The sequence below is a fragment of the Eleutherodactylus coqui genome, chromosome 1, assembly GCF_035609145.1.
Source record: "Eleutherodactylus coqui strain aEleCoq1 chromosome 1, aEleCoq1.hap1, whole genome shotgun sequence".
Classification (NCBI taxonomy): domain Eukaryota; kingdom Metazoa; phylum Chordata; class Amphibia; order Anura; family Eleutherodactylidae; genus Eleutherodactylus; species Eleutherodactylus coqui.
The window spans coordinates 301,380,087-301,405,012 of NC_089837.1; the positions used below are offsets into that span (position 1 = coordinate 301,380,087).

Sequence of the window (24,926 nt, forward strand, 5' to 3'; positions counted from 1 at the left end):
AAACGTACCCTAGAAAGAATTGTCGGAATTCAATTAAACTTTCTATGTGTGATTATAATGTTGATGTAAATAAGTCATTACAATATCACAGCAAAAGGATCGTTTGCGAAAAACGGAACACTTGAAGGTACGCTCTAGTACTGTGTTCGTGCCTCTAGTATAGATGCAAGATGTGATACAGGCAGGCATGGCCTTGTGAGTTAATATAAAAGCTTTATACTTATCGCCGAGAGAGAAAGATCATTGTAGTTTGTCCTCCCAAGTTAAGATGAATGGTATCAGGACCCCAGAACCACCAATCTGAAGAAGTAGCCATTAGAGTAGTGACACTAAGTAAGAAGAAGGTGACTGACTGCAAAGACTTTCAAATGGAGTGAGTTCTCCACACCACATCTGCCTTGGGATCAAGGCCTTCATAAAATTTGTTAGTTGAGCATGGAGAAGCCAGTCCCTTGTAGACAAAGCCCTGGAAAAAGGATATACAGAACCTGCGTGGTAAAGTGCCTAATATGGACAGCCTCCAACTTGGAAAGTCCCTAAAGAAGCCATCTCCTTCGGAAAACCGGATTGTTAAAGACTGGGGGTAAGCAGACTTGGAAAGACGTAGGGTAACTTTTTTAAAATCCCAGAAAAGCAATATTATTTCTGCTAGAGGGAAGGGGGAAAGCCCTAGATCAGCGTTGCCCAACTCCAGTCCTCATGGAGCCCCAACAGATCATGTTTTCAGGATTTCCTCAGTGTTGCACAGGTGATGTAATTATTATCAGTGCCTCAGACATTCCCACAGGTGTTCTTATCATAGGAGATCCTGAAAACATCACCTGTTGGGGGTCCATCAGGACTGGAGTTGGTAGACACTGCTCTAGAGGCCTGTATATAGGATTTAACTAAAAAAAGTGGACATGATTGCAACCAAGAGTCTCCGTTTCCACATTTACCCATTTCTTATCCTTTCCGCGGTGAAACCAAGTTAACATGTATCATCTGATTTTTAATTTACTTTTTCAACTTATGGCTGCCACAACACATTGATAACTCGCACAATCTGACAAATGAGGAATGTTCACATTGGCTGTGTTTAAAGGGGTTGTCCCGCGCCGAAACGGTTTTTTTTTTTTTCAATAGCCCCCCCGTTCGGCGCGAGACAAACCCGATGCATGTTCTAAAAAAAAAAACGTCCAGTACTTACCCGAATCCCCGCGCTCCGGCGACTTCCTACTTACCTTAGTAAGATGGCCGCCGGGATCTTCACCCACGATGCACCGCGGGTCTTCTCCCATGGTGCACCGTGGGCTCTGTGCGCTCCATTGCCGATTCCAGCCTCCTGATTGGCTGGAATCGGCACACGTGACGGGGCGGAGCTACAAGGAGCAGCTCTCCGGCACGAGCGGCCCCATTCGTAAGGGAGAAGACCGGACTGCGCAAGCGCGTCTAATCGGGCGATTAGACGCTGAAATTAGACGGCACCATGGAGACGAGGACGCTAGCAACGGAACAGGTAAGTGAATAACTTCTGTATGGCTCATAATTAATGCACGATGTACATTACAAAGTGCATTAATATGGCCATACAGAAGTGTATAACCCCACTTGCTTTCGCGGGACAACCCCTTTAAGTGTCGCTGTTTATATATTGGAGAATACTTGCTAAATGCTGGTGTCCACATAGAATATCTTTGAGTAGATTGCGATCAGTTTAGTGTTAGGTAAAAAGACATTTCTCTGCTTTGACTCCTGACCAGGTTTACAGAACTTTGGTTGGATAGGTTTTGAGCGATTGCTTTGCATAAACTGCTAATGGACACTAAAGTCCATTAGCAGCTGATCACCTTCATTTGCATGTAAATGAGCCTCTGGGACCTGGATGCAGAGAGTAGCAGATGGTCTGTTCTCGGCATACAGGTCCTTTGTTCTGCCGCGGGGCTGCAAACTGCATACAGTGCAATCAGTGCTCATATGGAGAATACAGTTCCATGGACTGCAAACACAGCTTGCAGTCTGTGTTATCTTCTCTCAGGCTGAACAATGGATTTTATGCTCACCTAAAAATCATCGTTCAGCCGAAGAGTGGGGCCTCATGTCCACTTGCACTCACTGATTCCACTGCTGAATCCCGCAGTGAATTCTGTGCGTGCCTGGGGCCATGGAGAGGGAAAATACATTTTTCTTACCGCTCCGGGCACTTCGGGACTTTCTGACGTGCAGGCTGGATCTTCTTTCTTCTGACCGGCGGATGGATTTGTAGGAAGCTTGGGGATCAATATGTCCTTGTGTTTGTGGGATGAAACCTACTCAAATACTGGAAGAACATACAAATTGCATTTTAGATGCTGTCCTTGGTCAATTTCTAACTCCGAACCCCCAGTGTTACAAAAAGTGCTAACCACTGAGCTTGATAAGACATTGCACATAATGCTGCTTCCTAATATAATGGTTAACCAGGTACCTCTACAGCACATATATGAAAATATTACACAGCCATGGTCCAATGAGCCCATGATAGACTAAAAACAAAACTAGCATGGTCACGATGAGCGTCAAACACCACTGAGTACATGAATATCCAGACTGTCTCCTGTATTCCAGTTTCAGTTTCCATATACTTTTTATATTTTTCAGAGTTATACATTCATGAATCAGGAACAGTTACAACTAATTGCTGAGCAGCTGGATCCAAGTCAGCCTGAGGAGGTACTGGTTCTAAGAGATTCTTATTACTAGGCATTGTGGGAAAGCGTTTTTTCAAATGATAACTAGGTCTTATTTATAGCAAATATCTACACGGATAACATGATTTGCAGTCTAAATAATAGCTTAAGCCCAGCTGTTACTTAGAATTTCTTAAAATTCAGCACCATAGGGACTACAAGTAAGGATTTTAGCAGTATTTGTCCTGGAAGTTTGAAAGTGCTATTGTTGTATGCCTGCCTTGCCAATATTTACCCGACTGACTTAAGCTCCATTTACACGCAACGTTTATCACTCAAAATTTGTTCAAACGATGGCTTTTGAGCGTTAATTGTTTTGCGTAAATGCGCTGCAGTACCAACCCGGGATGCAGCAGTGGCACCGAAAATCAACTGATTGGATGGGATCAGAGCTGCGGGTCCCAGACGGTCATCTATTGATGTCATGAAAAGCAAAAGTTAAAAATGTCCTGCAATACCTCTTTAAGGACAACATATTAAAGTGACATGTCTTCAGCACAAATGGTTAATTGAGCATAGCAAAGGCTACAGCAGACAGATAGTTATCTGCCTGTACACATGGTGATCGCCAGCCAATGGTGAAGGAGGGGAGTGGGAGACAGGAGGCCACTATATTTTCAGTTTGGTGCTATTATCCAATGGTCCAATTTTTTTTAGTGCCATTGGGCTAATAGTAAATGGACCTGTGCCTAAACCGTGTTGCCTTTCCATAGGACACCCTATTATGGTGATGGATCTACTTTAAAGATGTTGTCCTATCACAGCAAGTTATCCCCTATCCAAAAGATAAGGGATTACTTTCTGATTGTGGAAGTCCAACCGCTGCGACCCCCCCACCGAACCTGAGAATGCAGTTCCGGGGCGTCTCAAAAGTGTGAGCCGTGTAGAATACGCATGTGTGCCTCTGCTTCATTCACTTCAATGGGTCTGCCACCAAAGATAGCCAAGTTCAAACTCGAGACTGTCTCTGTCAGTCTCATTGAAGTGAACGGAGCTGAGACGCACGTGCGTGTCTTGTGCTACTCACACATCGGAATGCCCCAAGGATGCATTCTTAAGTTGTTGAGATCGGTGGCAGTCTCAGCAGTTGGACTCCCATGATAAGCAGGTTATCCTTTAGCTGTGAATAGGGGATAACTTGCTGTATTTGGAGTACCCCCTTTAATTGGACCACCCCACATGTGGCACAAAGTGCTAAGGCAACAGAAATGTAGTCTTAAGCTCTTGCTCACAACCTGAAGGTTGCAAGTCCAATCCCCGTGTGGTTCAGGTAGCCGGCTCAGGGTCGACTCAGCCTTCCATCCTTCTGAGATTGGTAAAATAAGTACCCAGCCTGCTGGGGAGTAATAAATACGTTACTTGAAAGTGCTGTGGAATACGTTGGCGCTATACAAATAACAAGATTTATTTATATTTTTAATAAGAAAGTTTTATGTTCATTGGCTGCTTGTCCAGCCCTGTTTTGAGCATTGAGTCCTCAAATAATCAAGATTATTTTCACTTGCTTTGTTTATCTCTCTCTCTAAAAGGTGCGAAAAGAGGCCATGCAAACATTGTGTTCTGCTCCACCATCAGATGTTCTCAATTGTGAATGCTGGAGTGTTCTTCATAAAAATCTGACAGCGGCTCTGGCTGATCCGGATTCCACATTCACAGTACGAGGATTTACAATCAAATAAATGATTTCATGGAGGTTTGTCAGAAGATTGCATCAGTGTAAGGCTGCCTGTCCACGGGTGTTGCGTTTGCGGGAGCCGCCGCTGGGGAGCAGGAGCCAGAGGACGGATCTCCGCTGTGAGCCTATCTAAAAGATAGGCTCATTGTGGAGAATCGTGGCAATTCGCAGCATGCTGTGATTTGCCGGCCGTGAGCGGAGAATCACTATGATTCTCCGCTTGTGGACAGGGGGGCTGCGCTCTCCATAGCAATGCTATGGAAAGCTTGCACTGCGTTCCCCACAGCCGGATTATCGCTGCAGGGAACACAATGCAAAAACGCCCGTTTTATTTTATTGAAGTCTATGCACCTTCATCTCATGAATTTCTGCATATATCTGAATTGGGCTTCCAGTCTTTCAGTCATTCACTTAAATGAGCTCTCACACTCTGTTGTTCTAGTGATATGTGGAGGTAAATGCACCTATACTCCCACTGATGCCATCTTCTGACTCGTTTAGCATGTAAGAGGAAGGTAATATGTGCATGTTACCCATTGAGGTTGGTTATTTGTCATCTTATAATAACTACTGCATAAGTAATAAATCTTTGATTGTTTTTAGGAAAGAATATTACGCTTTTTTGCTAAAACATTTTCGTCATCTCCCCTAAATATGGCACGAGAAGTCTACACAAGCTTGGGTACGAGTTTTACATCCATCCATGATGATTAGTTATAGTAACATAGTATTTTATGCTAAAAAAAGACATGTATCCATTTAGTTCAGGCTATATCCCCCTCCCCCCAATATTGATCCAGAAGAAGGCAAAAAAAAAAATAATGACTTTCCTCATTTAAGGGAAAAAAATCCTTTCCAGATCTGGCAATTAGAATAATCCTTGGATCAACAATCCTTCTGAAGTAACATGTAATATTGTAACACTAATGTGTCCAGACCCCTCTTAAACTCTTTTATTGAATACGCTATGACCACGTCCTCAGGCAGAGAGACGTCTGATGATCCCGGTGATTGCTTACATGGGAGAAAGTGCTACCTTTATTCTGTTGGTACGATTTTATTACTCATGCACAACAATGGCCCATTTCATGGTAAGAATATAGTTTATAAGGGATTTAAAGCATAACTAACCTTTTAAAAAAGGTCCTAGTGACATGTCAGAAGTTCTGATTGGTGGGGGTCTGGCTGCTGAGACCACTACTGATTGCTAAAATGTGTCTAGAGGCACTCATTTAAGCATTGTGTCCTTTTAGCTGTTTCCGTCACTGCTTGGCTCCATAGTAAGGTTGTGGAGTCGCAGTGACAGCCGAACAGGCACAGTGGTCAGATGAGGGTTTCTTCCTGCAATCAAAACTTCTGACATGTTACTATGTGACTATGACATGTCAAAAGCTTTTAAAAAGTTTAGTACCCTTTAAATCCTCCATACTATAATGCTAATGAGATCACTCTGCTCATCCTACCATGGTCTTGTAAAGCAAAAAATCACTACAAAAGTAAGCCAAATATATTGAAAACCCGACTGAAATAATGTAATTTTCTCATTGTACAATTATACTTTTTAAGCAGTGTGTTTCCTTCTTTCTTTTAGCCAAACACTTAGAATCATCGTTTGTTTCAAGTCATAAACCAATATTATTAACTGGTGTTGACATCAACAACCCTGAAGTTGTCCGAATGCTGAAAAAAGTAAGGTTATGTGCCATTTTCCCCATTTTATTTATTTCTCTGGATTTTTAATTTAATTCACATTTGTAATCTGCTTCTCCAGATTCGCCTTTTGAATGATTACCAGAAGGAGGTTCCATCTTTTTGGATCAGGCATCCCGAAAAGTAAGTATCCAGTACTGTTCTTATTTATATATTTATGGTAAATAAAACAAAAAAGAATTGGCAGGAAAAGATTGTTATGGTGCTGTTTCTTTATGACAGAACTATGTTAAGCTTTGTTTACACAGTTGTCACTTTTTTTTGTAGCCTAAGAGCTAATGCCCATGGACAGATTTCTGCCACGTTCCCCGCGGTGGAATAATGCAGCTACTAGGTTCTATTGAACCTAATAGCTTTTCTGCCTGTCAGTGCTTACATGCGTGATTCTGCCGCAGATTTCCACTCCGGGAAAAAAATCACGGCATGTTCTATGTTTCCACGTTTTTCCGCAGCAGAGGTCTCCATTAATATAGTATTAATGGAGACCGCGGAAAGACTCGCGTTTTTCCGCGATCACCTGTAGGGACATTTTTCTTTACCACCATGATACTCCCGGCGTAAATCCACGGGCGTATCCCGCTCCGTCCGTGGGCATGAGCCCTAAGCCACAAAAGGTCTTGTACTGCTTGTATTCAATCCCAGTTAAAGGCTTAAAAAAAGGACAATCATTACCAAAACTGTACCATGCAAACAAATCCTTCCCATGTTACCCACACTTGTAAATCTTTATATTGAGGAATCCAGAGCAGGTGCTCGCCTCTGGATTCTGTAGCAAATACAGCCCATAGCATACTATGGCAAATCGCGGTCTCATCTCCACGAGCGGAAACCAATTTCGATTTTCTGCTTGCTGAGAAGAAATCGCAACATGCTGCGATTCTGTGCGGACTCTGCACGGATGGCTTCCATTGACGTCAGAGGAAGACGTCTGATTCGCCGCCCTTCTGCAATGACATTGCGGAAAGGTCGTGGATTCCTTTGTGCAGGTGGCCTTAGCTGCCCGTTTACAGTTGCATAAGGTTGCAATGGTTGCATAATATTCTCCATGACTACCTTATTAGTGCTGCGAACACACACTCCAAAAATGGTCTTTGGTAAACCTTGTTTCAAAGTCAGTAAGAGAGTCAGCATTTTATTCACAGAAACATCAGTGGTCCACAATTGAAAACCAATTAAATGTAACCTTTTTTTCTACATTAAAAATTTAATGTATTAACCCATTAATGCTATAGGATGTACAGTTACGTCTTGCAGCATCGAGGTATGTATGAAGAGAGATCGTGTCTGTCTGCAACAGCTCTGATTAGTGGCATTTAAATCCCCCGCCCAATGTTCCCGTACGCCTCCCCCCCATGTTGAGATCACCAGGAGCCTTCTGAAAGGCCCCAGGGCTGTCATTGTAGAATGCCTATCAAACCATGCCCTTGAGGTCAATTAATAGATATCTAATTGCAGCATTACATCATACTGCAAGAGCAATCAAGGCATAGAATGTTCATGTCCCCTCTGGGGACTAAAAAAAAAGTAAGAATAAGTGTAAAAAAAGCTTTACTAATCATTAAAAAAAATAAAAGGTAATAAAAGTTTACCCCGCCCCCTCTTTTGCTGTATTTATAATAAAAGAATCTAAATAATAAAACAAAAACAAAAAATTCATATTTGGGATCGCTGTTTTCATAAAAGTCCGTAAAATCTTTCAAAGTAACGCATTATTTACCCTGCACAGTGAACGACGTTTGAAAAAACAAAATTAACAACGCCAGAATTGTGGGGTTTTTTTGGTCACTCCATCTCCAAGAAAAAATGTAATAAAAAGTGATCATAAAGTCATATTTACTTCAGAATAGTACCACCGGAAACTACAGGACGTTCCACAAAAACCGAGCCCTTACACAGCGATGTTGATGAAAATTTTAAAAGGTTATTGCGGTCAAAAGATGGTGGCAGAAAATAATTTAAAAAATTTAATATTTTTAAAATGTAGTGCAGTAAAAAAAACTATTGAAATTTGGTATTGTAGTAATCGTATTGGCCCATAGAATAAAGTTAATAGGTCTTTTTTGTTGCAGTGTATGCTTTAGAAAAGTTTTTCAGTACATCATATGGTGCATCAAATAGTACCGTTGAAAAATACAACTCGTTCTGTAAAAAACAAGCCCTCATATAGCGGCATCGATAGATAAATAAAGGCGTTATGGTTTTTTAAAAGGAGGGAGGTAAAAACGAAAATGGAACAAAAAAAAGGGCCATGTCCTTAAGGAGCTTAGTAGACCCCAATAAAAACTTTAAGTCATAGAGTACCCACTCTGGAAAAGGCGACTCAGAATTCAAACTTGTCCTCAGAGAACCCTACCAAACCCTAACCATTGGCAAAGAAAAAAGAGGGGTTGAAAAAAACATTACCTCATGAGTGTACCACAAAACAATAGGCAGCAACACAGGTACAGAAAAAAAGAAACCACTAAACTACTACATATAGCCTGACTAGATACAAAGTCAAAGTACCGTCTGGTGTGATATGCAATACGCTGTCTTAAATCAGTACATATAGTGTCAGTACTGATACGGCAGGCATTGACATTGCACATAATGGAGAAAATGCCACTGTTGTGCACATGAGCTAATAGCGCGATTACTAAGAAAACGCTGTCAAATTTTTAAACAATTAGCAATATGTCTCCCACCAGAAGGATCCATTAGAGGCACAATGGATACAGAATTTTTGAATTCTAATATTCCACACCAGGATGGGTTAAAAAACCTTCCAGGTCTTCAGGAAAAATAAAAGAATTGGCACTGGATCTATGGTAGAGCTTAGAAAAATCCATTTCACCCACAATTACTTAGTGACAGCATATGCTTACAACAGACCATTGCAGCAAGGGAAGGTAAAAGGACACCACAATATGCAAAGTATTCCATGGCCAAACTTGAAAGTGACCTCATGTCCTCCATCTTCAACAAGTCTCTGCTCTACTACTTTACATTGAAAATATCTTAATTATCTGAACTGAGCAACATATAAAAACATTCCAGAGTTTTTGTCAGTTTCATTCCCCCATCAACTAAAAGCAGGTGTCTGAGTTATGTAAAGGGCAGCTCAACTGGTTCCCCATTTGGTAAAATAACACAGCAGCTGCTACTCTTCTCTCCCCGTTCGTCTCCTGCCGCCGGCTCCGAGGCTATGCTGTTTACAGACTGTGACATCTTGTAAAACCTGCCACTGCACTGAGCGCTGTCATTGGCTGGAACAGCTTGTTTGGAGACGACTTGCAGTTTCTAAAGATGACGTTAGCAGGGACACCTAAAGCCACCGGCTGGGAACGAGTGGGAAAAGGTGTGTATCCGCTGCTTTCTTATTTTACACTCTTCACATAACTCTGACAACCCCTTAGCATTCAATTACCTCTTTACTAAAATAACTTTTGTGAACACGATCATCGAGATACAGAACAATAAAATAGAGCCATCACTGTACTAGAAGCCCATTCACCACCCAACATATCTGAGATGAGACAGTTCCCATCCCAAACACATAGAACTCCATTGTCTACAGTCAAGCTATTGATTACAACCACGTAAGTTCTTGCCCTACACATAGGGAAAAACAATTTTTAAATCAGGGCTGCTATCCACGAACAGAGGCTCTGAAAACCAAATTGCCAGAGCCACAAGAATGTCAAGAAGTGAGCTCCTAATCATCATTTTTTTTTCTCCGCTTTATTCACTTTGTTACAATATGTGTTTTTTGATGTCCAAACATTAATGTAGTTTTTCCGTGTGATTAGGTACATGGAAGAAATTATAGAGAGCACGCTGTCTCTGTTATCAGTGACCCAGGAATCAAGCTCACAAATGCTCTTGGATCCAGTTTTCTACTTGTCTATGGTCGATACCAAGGCTGTATGGTTCAAGAAATGGATGGTAATTTATAACCTTACACATGTGGCACATCTATATTCCATCCTTTATTAATCATCACATTGGCTTGAAACCAAGGGTTGAGGATTTATGTTATAAACCAAGCCATTTACTTTTTGAATTACTGAAAGAGTTTAGCACTGGGCTCTTTGATCAGCTGACTTCCTCATAGTGACATCAGTAGTGTCAGCTCTGAAGCTTAGGACATTGGCAATGCTGCCACTGTATGCTGACCCACATACATTATTCAGCTTTATGCAGGATATGATGCATTCTCTACAGCAATGCTCAGAGAGGGCAAGAAGGGTCAGCATAACCTCCTTTTCACTAATAAGCCAGTGTGGCGGAACATATATCGTTCACCCCCAAGATCAGCAGAAAGAAGAAGTGATGTAAAGAAATACATGGTGAGGCAAAAGTCTGGACACACTTGTTAAACTGGTGTAATAAAAATAAAAATGACTTCAGAGGTGTGAAAGTAATTAGGAGGAAGGCTGTGTTTTTTTTGGTGGAGGGGACTTTTTTCGTGGCCATTTTGAACTATGCTATTTGATATATCAATCTTGGCTAGAATGTACTCAAAAATCACACTGAGGGTGTCACTTGTGCCTTATCTTTACTTGTCTAGGAGTTTACAGTGGGCAAAGTTGGTACATTGTGTCCAATATTCAGGGCCTTTTTCCATTGATTGACAGATGGCTTAATGGTGAGAAATCGCCTCCACATGTTCCAGGATACCATATTCCCATCTATGCTCCATGAGAGCAGTGAGTTACCTCTTTACTTTCAACAGGATGGCCCACCTCTGCACTATGCTGTGGCTGTATGCAGATGGCTGGGTGTGTAATTCCCTGCACACTGGATTGGGCATAGAGGTTCGGTATAATGGCTGCCAAGGTTGCAGGACTTGGCGCTTTTGGACTTTAATCCCTGAGGGGCCATTTAATGTCCCTTGTGTATGTGGGGAAAAATACGCAATATGGTTCACCTGAAACAGCAAATCCTGCAGTACTGTAAAAAAAGAAAATCAAGTGCATTTCACTTGTTCATGAAGACTGGATTAAACGTTTAACCATGTGCATCTGTCAGAATAGTGGACACATGGAACGTATCATGTAAAGCACTTTAGGAATTAAGTGAGGGCCACGTTCCACAAACTAATAAAGATAGGGCAAAACTGTAACTTGCAGTGTATTTCTGAGTACATTATAACCAAGACTGACATATCACATTACTCCCTTCCCGTTTTTAAACCTGAGCTGAATTCACTATGAGTTCAAAATGGCCAGTCTCCTCCACCAAAAAAAATGCAGCTTCCCTCCCAATTAATACTTTTACACATCGAAGCCAATTTTCTCATTATTACACCAGTTAAACAGATGTGTCCAGACTAGAGATGAGCAAGCGTACTCGCTAAGGCAAACTACTCGAGCAAGTAGTGCCTTATGCGAGTACCTGCCCGCTCGTCTCTAAAGATTCGGGTAGCGGCGGGGAGGAACGGGGGGGGGGGGGATCTCTGTCTCACTGTCTCCCCCACCCCACCCCACTCCCCCCTGCTCACCGCCGCAACTCACCGCTCACCCGCGACGGCAGCCGAATCTTTTGAGACGAGTGGGCAGGTACTCGCATAAGGCACTACTCGCTCGAGTAGTTTGCCTTAGCGAGTACGCTCGCTCATCTCTAGTCCAGACCTTTTTCTCAATCTGTATTTTATAAAACTGTATTCCATAGAATAACTATAGGAAATGTCCTCTAAAATAGTATAGTTTTAATTATTTTAATGAAAAAATAAAAAGGAACAAGCAGTTTTTATATGAGCTTTACCAACGCATGCATAGTATATGAATGTAATGTGATACAGCAATAAGGGAAGAGGTTGCATCACTACATAGCTAGGCAGATTTGTCATTCAGGTGTCTTATAAAGTTGATATTTGATCTTTTGCTTGTTCTACTCCCCAGCACGCTTATTACAGCAGGACCGTGGTGTTGCGTCTTCTTGAAAAAAGATATAAATCTTTGGTGAGTATACATATAACTGCATGTAAAGTTCTGATACAGTCATTTCCTCACCCCAGCCCACAATGCTCTGCAGTATGTGTGGAGTTAGCAGACTACAGATTGCTGTGAATTGGCTACAGATTATTTAGAGTTGGCATTTTATTAAGAAAAATGGAAAAATATACTGAGTGAATGTGTGTAAGCTTTGGTGTACTCCGGGAGGACAATGCTGAGCCATGGAGTTGTTGTGCTGTCTTCCAGATAATTGCAGCCATTGAGCAGTGCTTCTCTTACTATGAGTCTTCACAGTCAGGGGCTGATGAAAACACTAAAACTGCATCCTCTTTGCCCTATCCTGGTGAGTAGAACACAGACTTATATATGCGTCTTTTTCGTACTTCTCAATAAATAGATATAACATGATATATCATGTCTTGGGACTTTCATCTGTAAATGGATTTCTAATTGCAGAATGGGTTTCCACAAGAGAAAAAACATCATTCTTGGAAATCCCATTTGCATAGCATCCCTGTAAGAGCCTATTCACATCTGTGTTGATGGTTCCATTTGGGGCCTTTGGAACAGATCCAGGAGAACCTTCTGGTGACATAGCACAACACGCTGCATTGTTTTGTCCGGTGAAATGCCGGTCAAAAAGTTGGACGGACCCCATTATAGTCACTGGGGTCTGTTTAGTTGCAGCATGTACTAGAACCAGCAATTGTGGTATTTTCATTGTTCAGCTCTGAGGATGCCAGCACAGGTGTGAAAGTGGCTTTATTCTGGTTCTGGACACACTGATCTTCACCAATTCTTCAGTCAATATGCTTCTGCCAGTGGACCGGTTGGCTTTCTTGAAAGGTCTGTTTTAGCAAAAACTTGGATACCTTATAGTAACAACACTGTGTTTTGCTTTCCCTCTTCTGTTCTTCCTGGAAATGTATGAATTCACAACTGGACAGTACTATTCATCCTGTCAATAGGTTGTGTTCCTTCATACTTTGACACTCAGAACTGACTGTGTCCTTTCAGAGTGTGCTGAGACACTCCCTGTTGGACAAAGGGAATTGGGACACCCAGTTGTCAATTCATTCATACATTTCCAGGAGGAATAACAAAGGAACAACACAATGCATAGTTGTTAGAAAAATACTCAGGAATTTTTATTTCAGGAGGAATGCAAGTATTTACTAAAATAGACATTTCAGACAAGAGAGGTCCCTTTAATGGAAACTTGTCAAAAGCCTTTTACCCCTCAGACCTGGCTGTTCAGCTCCTGTGCTTCCTGAAGGTCTTAGTAGCCCAACAGATGACTTATTTTGCTATAAATGTATTTTGCCCATGCGCGCTGTATGCCCATGACCTGTTTGTAGTCAAGGGGGTGTGGAGACACTTGAGAGACCAGTACAGCTGTTTGCACCCTAATTCCGTCTAATCTGGCTTGATTTACTTCCTTGAGGATAGGGAACGTCATCCCAAGATGGCTGATTCAGGTTCAACTCTTGAGCTGTAAGGCTGTTTCCATACAGATTAGGTTAAACAACGGTCTGATGTCTGTGGGCAGTTTTTATAAAGCCACCATTGGAATTCATTGGGCAAATGAGAAAGGAACAGATTATTTTGTTCTGTTTTTGTCAATATTTTGATTTATCGCAGTTATGTGAGCCTAGTACCAGCATTAATCCTAAAGTACATTTTTATACATTAAACTACTGGCGTAACTCTAGGGGATGCAGGGAATAAGGCCTCTCTTCTCCATATAGGGAGCCCAGTACTATGAATAAAGCATTATAGTTGGGGGCCCTGTTATAGGTTTTGCACTGGGGCCCAGAAGCTTCAAGTTACACCTCTGTGTTAAGGGGTTAAGAGAATTTGGGGGGCCCCAAGATAAACTTTTGCACCCGGGCCCATGAGCCTTTAGCTACACCCCTGCATTATACTGCATTCCTCATTGTTTTGCTTATAGGCATGCAGGAAGCTGAAATATGTTTATTTTCATACAGCCTTAAGCCATTATTGCTGAGGAATCTGCTAAGCGCCTGTTCGCTATAGTATTGTTTTATATGCTGAATATGGAAATCGGCAAGCAACAGTTTCCTGCATGAGAATGCTCATTGCAGTGACTCTTCACTATGGCTGATACAGAATGTTATGGCTCAGAGGACATGTGCACGGTTATACCAAGATGTCCTTATAGGGTATATGGAAAGGGGTTGACCAAAGGTTTGGCTACCAAGTGTTTTGCGTGCATACGTTTTTGTAGAATCCTTGTAAATTTTTCATCTTGTTCATGAGTTATCCAAACTTTATATTTTCTTAAACTATAATTATTCCTCTGCAGAATGCAAGTTTCAGAATTCGAACAATATGATATAGAAAAATTACCCAAATTCTTCAACAGCAACATATGTTGCATAATAGTACATCTTTCTCCCCAGAACTATCATAATAGTCCAAGTATTATTTGCAGTTTGGCTAATAAAACGAATTATTTTTGAATAACTTCACACTTTGGCTTCCTGTTTAAGCCAGGCGAAGTATATAGTACTACGTATTTAAGGCGTGTTCCACGCCACATGTAATAATGAGTAAACTGAGCATTCTTGATCAATACATCTACTAAATTTCATATTGGTTATTTGTGCACTGGTTTAAAAAATTTTCTCTTGGGATAGGGGTGCTTAAAATTTTTTTTTTTTTCCCGTTTAGCCCTAACAGATTTTTTTGATGTTTGTTTTGCATTGTCTGTCAATTCCCCCTGTTTTTAGTATTATGTAATAAATGAAATTATTTTAGGGTGTCTTTTGTGAAGGGCTTATGAAATTAAATGATCCCCTCTGCTTCTGTGATTTTAAAGAACGCATTTAAGCAGCAATCGCAAATTTTCCCATAAAACTTATTAAAATGCCATTCGGCAAACCAGTACACAATGATCAATTGTAAATTTATCAGAAGTATTGATCAAGAATACTCAGCTCACTCATTATTACATGTGGCGTGCAACATTCCCAAGAATATCAAAGAATGCAGAAAAAAAATAATTAAAAAAAAAAAGTTTGTTTTTAATTGGCTGTATGTTTTGTGTTTGTCTCCAGGCATTAAGCAGAAGACTTTCTACTCAAGGAAGGAGCTGCAGTATTTGTATTTTGTTCATTCACTTAATGTTCTTGGAAGACTACTGATCTATAAACATGGCAGAAAACTGTTCCCCATAAAATTGAAAAACCGCAAAGGTAAGCAGGAATTAGATTGTGATCCGGAAGAAAGTATTTGTGCAAGATATGCATTATTTTGTATATAGATGTATCATGTAACATATTTATTTCTTAAACCTTACCACATGGTGCCGTAGGCAACCCGCTTTAGTTGTGGCTGTTAAGCCCTTTAAACAGATGCACAACATGTTAAAAGTGCGCAAAGGTGTTATACATGCACATGGTGCTAATTTACACCACTATATTTGTTGTCCATGTTTCCTTCATATACTATTATTAGACAGGGCTTCATCCACAATTATATTCTGCTCACATTTCTACTGTCCTCATGCATAACAGAATAGTTTTTGGGCTTCCTTTGGTACCCTTGGCCCATTTGTGATTTTAATCCTTGCATCCTCTATAGCTGAGCTACAATGGAATGAAATCAGATCATTTTCATGCACATTAATGTAATAATACATAATATCATGTTGCTCTGAAGAAACTACAGTATATTTATGTGCAATAAATCTTGTTATTTGTATAGAGCTAACTTATTCCGCAGCGCTTTCAGGTAATTTATTTATTACCCCCCCCACCAAGCTGGGTACTCATTTTACCGACCTCGGAAGGATGGAAGGCTGAGTCAACCTTGAGCCAGCTACCCAAACAACGTGGGGCTTACACTCGCAACCTTCAGGTCGTGAGCAAGATCTTAAGACTGAATTTCTGCTGCCTTAGCACTCTGTGCCACACGGGGACAATTAAGTTAAACCACAATATCACATGAACCTAACTCTGCTACTTCTGTAGTGGCATTGCTTCCTGTTTCATCCCAAGTTGAATGGCTTTGTAAGGGAACACCCCCTTGACGTTTCTATGTTCCATTTTAGGGTCCCATCACTAAACACCGAAAATAGTATTGAGATGCAAGCCACAAACTAAACCATTCACTTTCTTTAGTGAAACATATATGACTTTGTCCATCTAACAAGAATTCTGTGCATTTCAGTCATAATTGGAGTATAGAGTAGCATATTTGACTCTATTCTATACTCCAAATAAAACGGAAACAAACTGAAAACTTGTCAAATGGACATCAAAGCAGGGTCGATTTGGCTAATGAAAGTGAATAGTTTTTTGAATGTTCCGTCTCAATACGGTTTTAGGTATTTTGTGACAGAACCCCAAGATGGAATCTCACAGTGCAGTAAAAAATGCTGTGGGAATGCGAGCAGTACCAGCCCAATTGAAAGCAATGGGAGAACTCCACAATCCTCTTCCGCTGTTGTGACAGCCATGGCGGGGAAATCCTGCATCCCCGAACTGATGCAAGGCTGTTTTCACATATCGTGTTTGCCTGTGTGAAGTTAGCCTAAGGGAAACATTTGTCTATAATGTGTTTCAGAATCTGTATCCCTGTGTGACCTGGTCGTGCTCTTTACCCATATTATGTTGTATTGCCGAAATGGACAGAAAAGAATACTTGGAGCTTATGCAGGTAATGATTATAAAATGTAGTACTTTTTGCCAATTTGTGCATTTTCATATCATTATAAAGAACTTTGCAAAAAAAAGTTGTGTACTTCTATAGTATTTCAACTTAAATAATAACCATAGAGGTTGCTGCTGAACTTTATTGGAGTCTGAAATGACACATAAATATTCTGCTACAACACCAAGCAGCTTTGCCATTCAATTGTCTGACTAACATTGGTGACGACTTTACTAGTAGTAAGTTCTCCAACTTTACCATAAAACTCCAATTAGAGGCAGACCGTTCCTCTGCTGTGGAAGACATACAGAGGTGCAACTGCTGCTCGTAGTAAGTTTTCTTTCTCTCTGCAGTGCTGTTATTACATCTTCACTGCTCAGTACTGCTGTAGAATGGCCTCCATGCTGATGCAGACGAAGATCTCCTCATTTCTATGTGTGCAGTGTATGGGAAACAACATAGCAGCTAGTTTCCACCCAGCAGCTCAGGGAAAATTGACAAATAGTGATGAAGCATGCAGAGGGAAAATGTTGATCTGTAGTAATGGTCAATTATAGTGTTATTACACATATAAACATATATGATGGCTTATTTTCAAAAGTCATCTGAAACAACAGTCAATCCTTAAATCTATTACACGCTGCACAGGGTGGAGATGCTGGCAGAATGCTCGCATGTGCATTAGTATTAACAGAGCTTCCCCTATATAGATCTGTTATAAAATTACAGTAAACATAAAGTTGATCTAAAATCATTAAATTTGTCAATCTCCATGGAAGTTGGCAACATTTAAGTTTCTTCTATAAGGTCCTATGATTTCTGGACTTTACCATAAAAATCTAATTAAAAGATGAGTGAATAGATCCTTTGACAGCATCCCAGAAGAAGACTGACCGGTGACTTATTTGCTAGTTAATTTTCTTTTAAAGTCTTTGTTGAAATGCTATAAATTCTTGGTCGCTTTTTAGTGTATTCCCTTAAATTTTCTATGTAAGAAAGACCGCTATATACTCTGATTGACCCGTTGCTTGGCATGCTTAGCACTTGTAGTGAATGTGGGTGGTGCATCCAGACCTCCACAAAGGCTTGGGGATCACAAGGTGCCTGCCATGGTTTGCATTGCTAACATACGTGGGCCACTGATTGGGAATTCAACATAAATATTCTTTGCACATATATAGACATTACATATCTTAGGCATCTATGAGGGACCATATGTGTGGATCCCTACAATTAAGAGGCTACTTGGCTCTGTAGAGTGAGCTCATTCTTCATTTCTGCTTGAGATTTGTAGTGACAAAATGTTAAAATCGCATTGCACAAAAATCCCAAGTTTGCGCTTCTCCGATTTTTGTACGATGCGATTTTAACATTAGAAAGTCCCATTGACGGGGGCGGAGCCTGGCCGGAGATGTAGATAGTCGCATCTCAGAGTAGCTCCTGCAAGATCCGACATTCCCATCCTGTTAACGGGACCCAGAGACGCCGAAAGGCAATCAAAAAGCAGCGGAGGCACAGTAGCAAGCTCCGGAGACAGAACAGACAGCAGCAGAGTTAATGGTGCGAGGCAAGGAGCGGGGGAAGGCAGATGAAGCCGGCGGCAGGCAGAAACAGCATGGCGCCGGAGGGAGGGAGCAGAGAACGCTCATACCGCGGCCCAGCACAAACAGTGCAGACACAGCACGTAAACTGGCAGGGTATGCCAGGGAGGAGGGGGGCAGAAAACAGGACTCCATAAGCCCTAAACAACAGAGGGGAGAGCGGGAGAGCCCACAGAGAAGCACACAAACGGAGGGAGCAGGAGGGGAGGAAGAATCTGCAGACACAGTACATGCAGAAAGTGTAAGTCAAAAGGAAAGAGCAGACAAAGCAAACACAACAACGGACCCTGCTAAACACAGCAAGGACAAGGAAAAACAAAGTAATTTACATGCTGTACAAGATCATGCTGGAAATGAGCAGGAAGTCATAAGTCAGGCAGACAACCCCAACTACAAAAATAAAGGTGCAAACAGTGTCAATCCAGACGAACACTACACAGAAGACAGCATGAATAATGCAAGCAGCCCAGGCATATGCACGCACAGCGCAAATCATGCAGACACCTCAGAAAGCACTATACGAGACACCTCCCAAAGTGCAGAAGATGCCGCCAAAAAAGATCAAAGGCAGGAGGACGAAAGGTGCGCCAGGGAGCCTACGTTGAAAGAAATATTCAGCGAAATCACTAAAGGCAACGCGTCACTGAACAACCTTAATATGCAGATGGGGGTGATGCAAAGTAATGTAAACCTGCTACGGCAAGATATGAGGAAAATATCAGAGCGTCTGACAGAAACTGAACAACGTATAAGCGACATAGAAGACGCAATACAGCCGATGCAACGAGGCGTGGAAAAAAATCTGCATGACATACAATATCTACAGAACAAGGTAGACGACCTAGAAAATAGGTCAAGAAGGAACAACGTGCGGATTGTGGGCCTCCCAGAAAAGACGGAAGGAAGAAACCCTGCAGAATTTTTTGAAACATGGCTGCCCGAACTGTTCGGAAGAAACACTCTAACTGCAATGTTTGCAGTCGAAAGAGCCCACCGTGTACCGACACGACCCCTCCCCCTGGGGGCTCCAGCCAGACCGATACTCATCAAAGTACTGCATTACAGAGACCGTGATACCATACTCCAAAAGGCCCGCGAAAAGGGTGAAATCCAATATAATGGCGTGAAAGTCTCCTTCTATCCAGATTTCTCCACGGAAATACAAAAGAAGCGAGCAACATTTGTAGAAATAAAAAGACGACTGCGAAACCTACAAGTGCCCTACGGGATGCTGTACCCGGCTAAACTGAGAGTGGCGGCGCTGGGCACGACACAATTCTTTGAAAACCCAAAAGATGCAGGTGCCTGGATAGATCAAAATGAAGAACAGATCCGGAGGGGAAGATCACCGCGCAAGACACCATGAAGAGGCTGCACCTAAAGAAACGTTCATGCGAAGGGAACCGAAAATTTCTGAAAGGAGCTCCTGGGACGACAGGATGCATCGCGTAGGAGAATGGAGGACTGGTACCCCGATCCGATGAGACAACGGATCAGTGAGTTACATGTTGGGGGTGTCTGTTGTTTGGTCTCTCTCTCGCATATTAGGGGAATATTAGATAAGATACAGTTAAAAGGGATAAGGTTAAACGATAGAAAAATGATTCAGGGTGGGATAAGGGGAAGAAATGTCAACGTAAATGTACAAATGATAAATGTGTTGCAAATAACGAAAATATGTATAGTAAATGTGGATAAATGTCTGTACTGGGGGATGTGGGGGACCAAACCAAAATGTTACTGGAGAAGCCCTATGCGGAGAACAAACAGTAATACACATACACATATACGGGGCGACACGGGCGAGACACAAATACAGAGATGGGGACCCTCCCAGTGCGACTCACTCATAAAAACAAAAAGGGGTGGAGGCGCCCAGAAAATAACCCTGCGGAAAACAAAAAACAAGGAAAATGGGTAGTAGGATAAGGGTCGTATCGTGGAACGTGAGAGGTATGAGTGACCAGACAAAACGATCAGCAGTACTGCAAGTCATCAAGGAACAAGGCCCGGCTATTATATGCTTGCAGGAAACACATTTATCAAAAGAAAATACGGACACGTTCAAAATAGGGGGGATGGGTCAGAGCTTCCACTCCACACACACGAGGTATTCCAGGGGGGTCAGCATAGTGATACACAGAAATATACCGTTTAAATGTCTCTCACGAAAAATTGACCCAGAAGGCCGCTTTATATGCCTACACTGCAGAATCTACAACTACACATGCATTATAGCTTCAGTATATATCCCGCCACCATATAATAACATGATAATGAGGCAAGTTATAGGTTTCATAACAGATAAACCGGACATTCCAGTCCTTATCATAGGCGACTTTAATTCGGTCATTAACCCTGCACAGGACAGACTAAGGGCAGGAAACGCAAACGAAGAAAGGAACCTGACACCACTAGGTAAACTAATAAACGAGATATCATTGATAGACATATGGAGAACACGGCACCCCACAAACAAACAATACTCCTGCTACTCATCCACATACCAATGCTTATCTAGAATAGACCTAGCGGTAGGGAATATTCAGATATATAGAGATATAACCTCGATAGAATATCTACCAAGAGTTGTTTCTGACCACTCCATCCTACGTCTGGACATACAGCACAGTAACACTGTGAGTCATTCCCAAAAAAGATGGAATCTGAACTCGCACTGGCTAAACATATTAAACAAGGAAATAGTGAAAAAAACACTAGAGGAATACTTCATATTAAATAAGGATACCACAAGTATGACGATTTGCTGGGAGGCCATGAAGGCATATATGAGTGGGGTATACATACAGCAAATCACACAGGCAAAAAAAGGACATAGAGAAAGAGGGCAAAAAATACGAGACAAACTAAAAGAATCAGAAGAAAATTACATAAAAGAGAAAACTATAACAACACTCAACCTATGGAAACAGGCCCAAGAGGCCCTTAATAAATACGTCCTAGAAACGGCAGCCACTAAAAATGGGTTCAGGAAACAGACATATTATGAGGAGGGAGAAAAAACAGGACATATGCTGGCAGTTATAGCCCGAGCACAAACTAGCCCCACATACATCATTGAACTAAAAGACGCACAAGGCGAGATAGTCAGGGACGCAACATCCATAAGAGAGATTGCACGGGAATTTTACTCCTCTCTGTATTCCTCGAAACTGGAAAAAACGGTAGAACAAATCGAGGAATACTTGGCGGATATAAGAACACATAAATTGACGGAGGAACAGAGAGAGTTTCTAGATGCACCAATAGACTTGGAGGAGATGCAAGAGGCAGTAAAAGATATGCAAAATAACAAGGCCCCAGGGGAGGATGGTTTCCCAATAGAATTTTACAAACAACATGCAGACACTTTATTACCACAACTCCTGGAGACATGGGCGGGGGCGGAAAAGGAAGGGGAACTACCACAAACAATGCGAAAAGCAAAAATAATAATTCTGTTAAAACCAGAAAAGGACCCCCTGTTGATGGACTCGTATAGGCCGATATCGCTGTTAAACGCGGATGTCAAAATTATAGCAAAAGTTTTAGCCAAGCGGCTATCACAAGTGGCATCCACCTTGGTGCATCCAGACCAGAGTGGGTTTATACCAGCAAGATCAACGGCAACGAACATCCGTAGAGTATTTCTAAACCTACAAATACCCGTAGATAATACCGGAGACAGAATCATATGCTCACTGGACGCGGCCAAGGCGTTTGATAGCGTTGAGTAGCAATACCTGTGGAAGGTACTAGAAAAAATGGGCTGTGGCCCAATATTTGTGAGACGAGTAAAACTCCTATATGCTAGAGCGGAGGCGGATGTGTCCATCAACGGGGGGTCATCAGAAACATTCCCACTACATAGAGGGACAAGGCAGGGATGCCCACTATCGCCACTCCTGTTTGCACTTGCAATAGAGCCCCTAGCATGCAAAATTCGGTCACACCAGGAAATAGTGGGATTCATAAGAGGAAACATGGAGGAGAAAATCGCTTTGTATGCAGACGACATGTTATTATTTTTAGGGGACAGGGAAAAATCTTTAGAAACCACGATGCAAACAATAAAAGAATTTGGAGCCTTCTCAGGACTCGCTATCAATTGGACCAAATCCGAAATACTATCAATAGACACCCCAGACATGCAAGTTGCCAACAGAGAATTAACCCTGAAATGCACCCCAACAATTAAATATCTGGGAGTTAAAATTACGAAAGAGGTCAGTGAGTACGGGAAAATAAACCTGGAACCACTTATGGAAAAATGGAAACAAAAACTTCACGTATGGAAAAAACTACCCATGACAATCATAGGAAGAGTGAATCTTATAAAAATGATATGGATGCCCCAATTACTGTATCTAATACACAACTCCCCACACTGGATAACACAAAAATTTTTCCACAAGGCCAAGGGACTGTTTAGAGAACTCATATGGGGAGGGAAGACACCTAGGATAAAATTAGAACTGCTATACAATTCAAAAGAAAAGGGAGGATTAGCCTTGCCCAATCCGTTCTCGTACTTCATGGCCTCCCAGCTGCAACATCTCAGGGGATGGGAGACAGAAGAAACACACGACGCTAGTTTCAGAATCCTTAAAAATCTCTTTAACGGATCACATTTGTTTGAAACCCTGGAACGTGGAGCGTTTAAAAAAAACGGTCAAAGTGCCCCCACGCTATTATTGATACATAAAATATGGTGGAAGACCAGAAACATGCTTGAAATAAAAAACTGCACACAACATACCCCCATATGGAATAACCCGCACCTGCCAGAAATCAACAAGCTAAAAGGATTCCAAGGGTGGAAAGACAGGGGAGTTAGGAGAATGGACCAGATACTGGAGGGGGGGGAACTAAAAACCTTCGAGCAGTTAAGGCAAAACCACGACATCCCCAATAGTGACTTTTACAAATATCTGCAACTTAGACACGCTATACAAGCGGAAAAAAACACGGCGGAAATAACAATGGTAATAAATATAGTAGCGGACATAATAGGAAAAGCCACCACCACAGCGGGGAAAATATCTGTACTATATTCCCATATACAGGACACGGTCAATGCACACAACCCGTTATCAACAAGAGCAAAATGGGAGGCAGACATAGGGCCCATTGAGGAGTCGCACTGGGAGGAAATCCTACAAATGACACCCAAGCTATCTCTGAGCGAATCACACAGAGTCTCACAAATATTTCTAATACACAGAGTGTACCGCACCCCGGCCTTCTTACACAATATAGGAATGAGAACCTCCCCGATATGTGTAAGGTGCAAAACCCACACGGCGGACCTAATCCACATGCTATGGCGATGTCCGAAATTGCACAGATATTGGATGGGAATAAGAAATGCAATTAACGCGGCATTTGGCATACGTATGGACTTTACACCATACGTGTGCATTCTGGGATACATACAGGATCTAACATTAGATGATCATGAAAAACTAGCGGTAGCCAGACTATTGTATATAGCCAGAAAAACAATAGCCCAGCGCTGGTTGGACGAAGAACCACCCACGCTGGGAGAATTCAAAAATAAGGTCAACCAAATTTTACCGTGGGAAAGGAGTATTTACACTAAGCGTAAGACCAGTCAAAAATATCAGGACATATGGCTGAGATGGATACACGCCCAGAGCAGTAATGTTGGATCAAATACATAGGGAGTGGTGAGCCGTGTGGGGAGGCACCAGTAAACCGGGGATTTACTAAGACATAACAACGTATGTAATGGATATATATAAAGTTTATTGGGAAATGTAGAACAAATTACAGACTCGATATACAATAAAATAAAGTGGTAAGGAGTAATAGGGAAAAGTTAAGAAAGGAGGGATTGGAGAGAGAGAGACCGGGCAACGGGCAAAAGAAATATGACCCCCCCTCGAATGCAACAAAAAATCTAACCCTGAATCAATAAAAGAAAACAACAAGAAGATAAGCAACACGAAGACCAAAGAAGAAAACAAATATACGTTACAAGAACTGTTATTATTGTTTACAACACAACACTGTGTTCATTCAGAGACAGTTTACCCAAAGAACAGAACGTTGAGAGAGAGATCTTAGGGGGGATGGGGGAGGGAGGGGGGTGAGGGGAAGGGGGTGGGTGAGAGGGGGAGGGGGAGGGAGGGAGGGGAAACCAAAGATTTGTTAAAAAAAATGTTTTAAAATATGCAAAAGGTGAAAAAGTTTAATAAAAAATACTTTAATTAAAAAAAGAAAGTCCCATTGACATTTGCAGTAAAAAAAATGCAGTGATATCGCAGTGTTAAAACGCTAGTGGGTAAACGCCCTTAAAAAAGAACCTTGTCTTATGAACTTGGTCATGGTGCTCTATGTATGGTAGGAGTTTGGTTATGGGGCTGTATAGCACCTATGTAACCTGCATTGATCTTCTACCCTCAGGTAGCTATGCCCCAGCTCATCTAGCTATGGAAGTTCTCAAAATGCTCTGTGATCGGAAAGAATGTGCCAGTGAATGTTTGTACACCGGGGCTGTTATAGAGAGCCTGCTATCTCCAATACAAAAGCTGCTGAAAGGAAAAAAGGTCAGTGCTGGGAATCAGTCTAATGTAATGCAATGTACATATTGTAA

General features: G+C 41.7%; 1 protein-coding gene across 3 annotated transcripts in view; it reads left to right on the top strand.

The window, feature by feature from the left end:
* The window catches only part of TBC1D32 (TBC1 domain family member 32), an 87,648-nt gene that overhangs the window by 12,189 nt on the left and 50,533 nt on the right, over positions 1–24,926 (top strand). For all 3 annotated transcript variants that reach the window (XM_066574752.1, XM_066574746.1, XM_066574760.1), the window contains 11 exons: positions 2,620–2,691; positions 4,238–4,363; positions 4,987–5,065; positions 5,975–6,072; positions 6,155–6,216; positions 9,882–10,017; positions 11,976–12,035; positions 12,276–12,372; positions 15,110–15,247; positions 16,620–16,712; positions 24,737–24,879. In XM_066574752.1, coding sequence (XP_066430849.1) covers positions 2,620–2,691; positions 4,238–4,363; positions 4,987–5,065; positions 5,975–6,072; positions 6,155–6,216; positions 9,882–10,017; positions 11,976–12,035; positions 12,276–12,372; positions 15,110–15,247; positions 16,620–16,712; positions 24,737–24,879 — 1,104 coding nt within the window. The remainder of the gene's footprint in view (positions 1–2,619; positions 2,692–4,237; positions 4,364–4,986; positions 5,066–5,974; positions 6,073–6,154; positions 6,217–9,881; positions 10,018–11,975; positions 12,036–12,275; positions 12,373–15,109; positions 15,248–16,619; positions 16,713–24,736; positions 24,880–24,926) is intronic.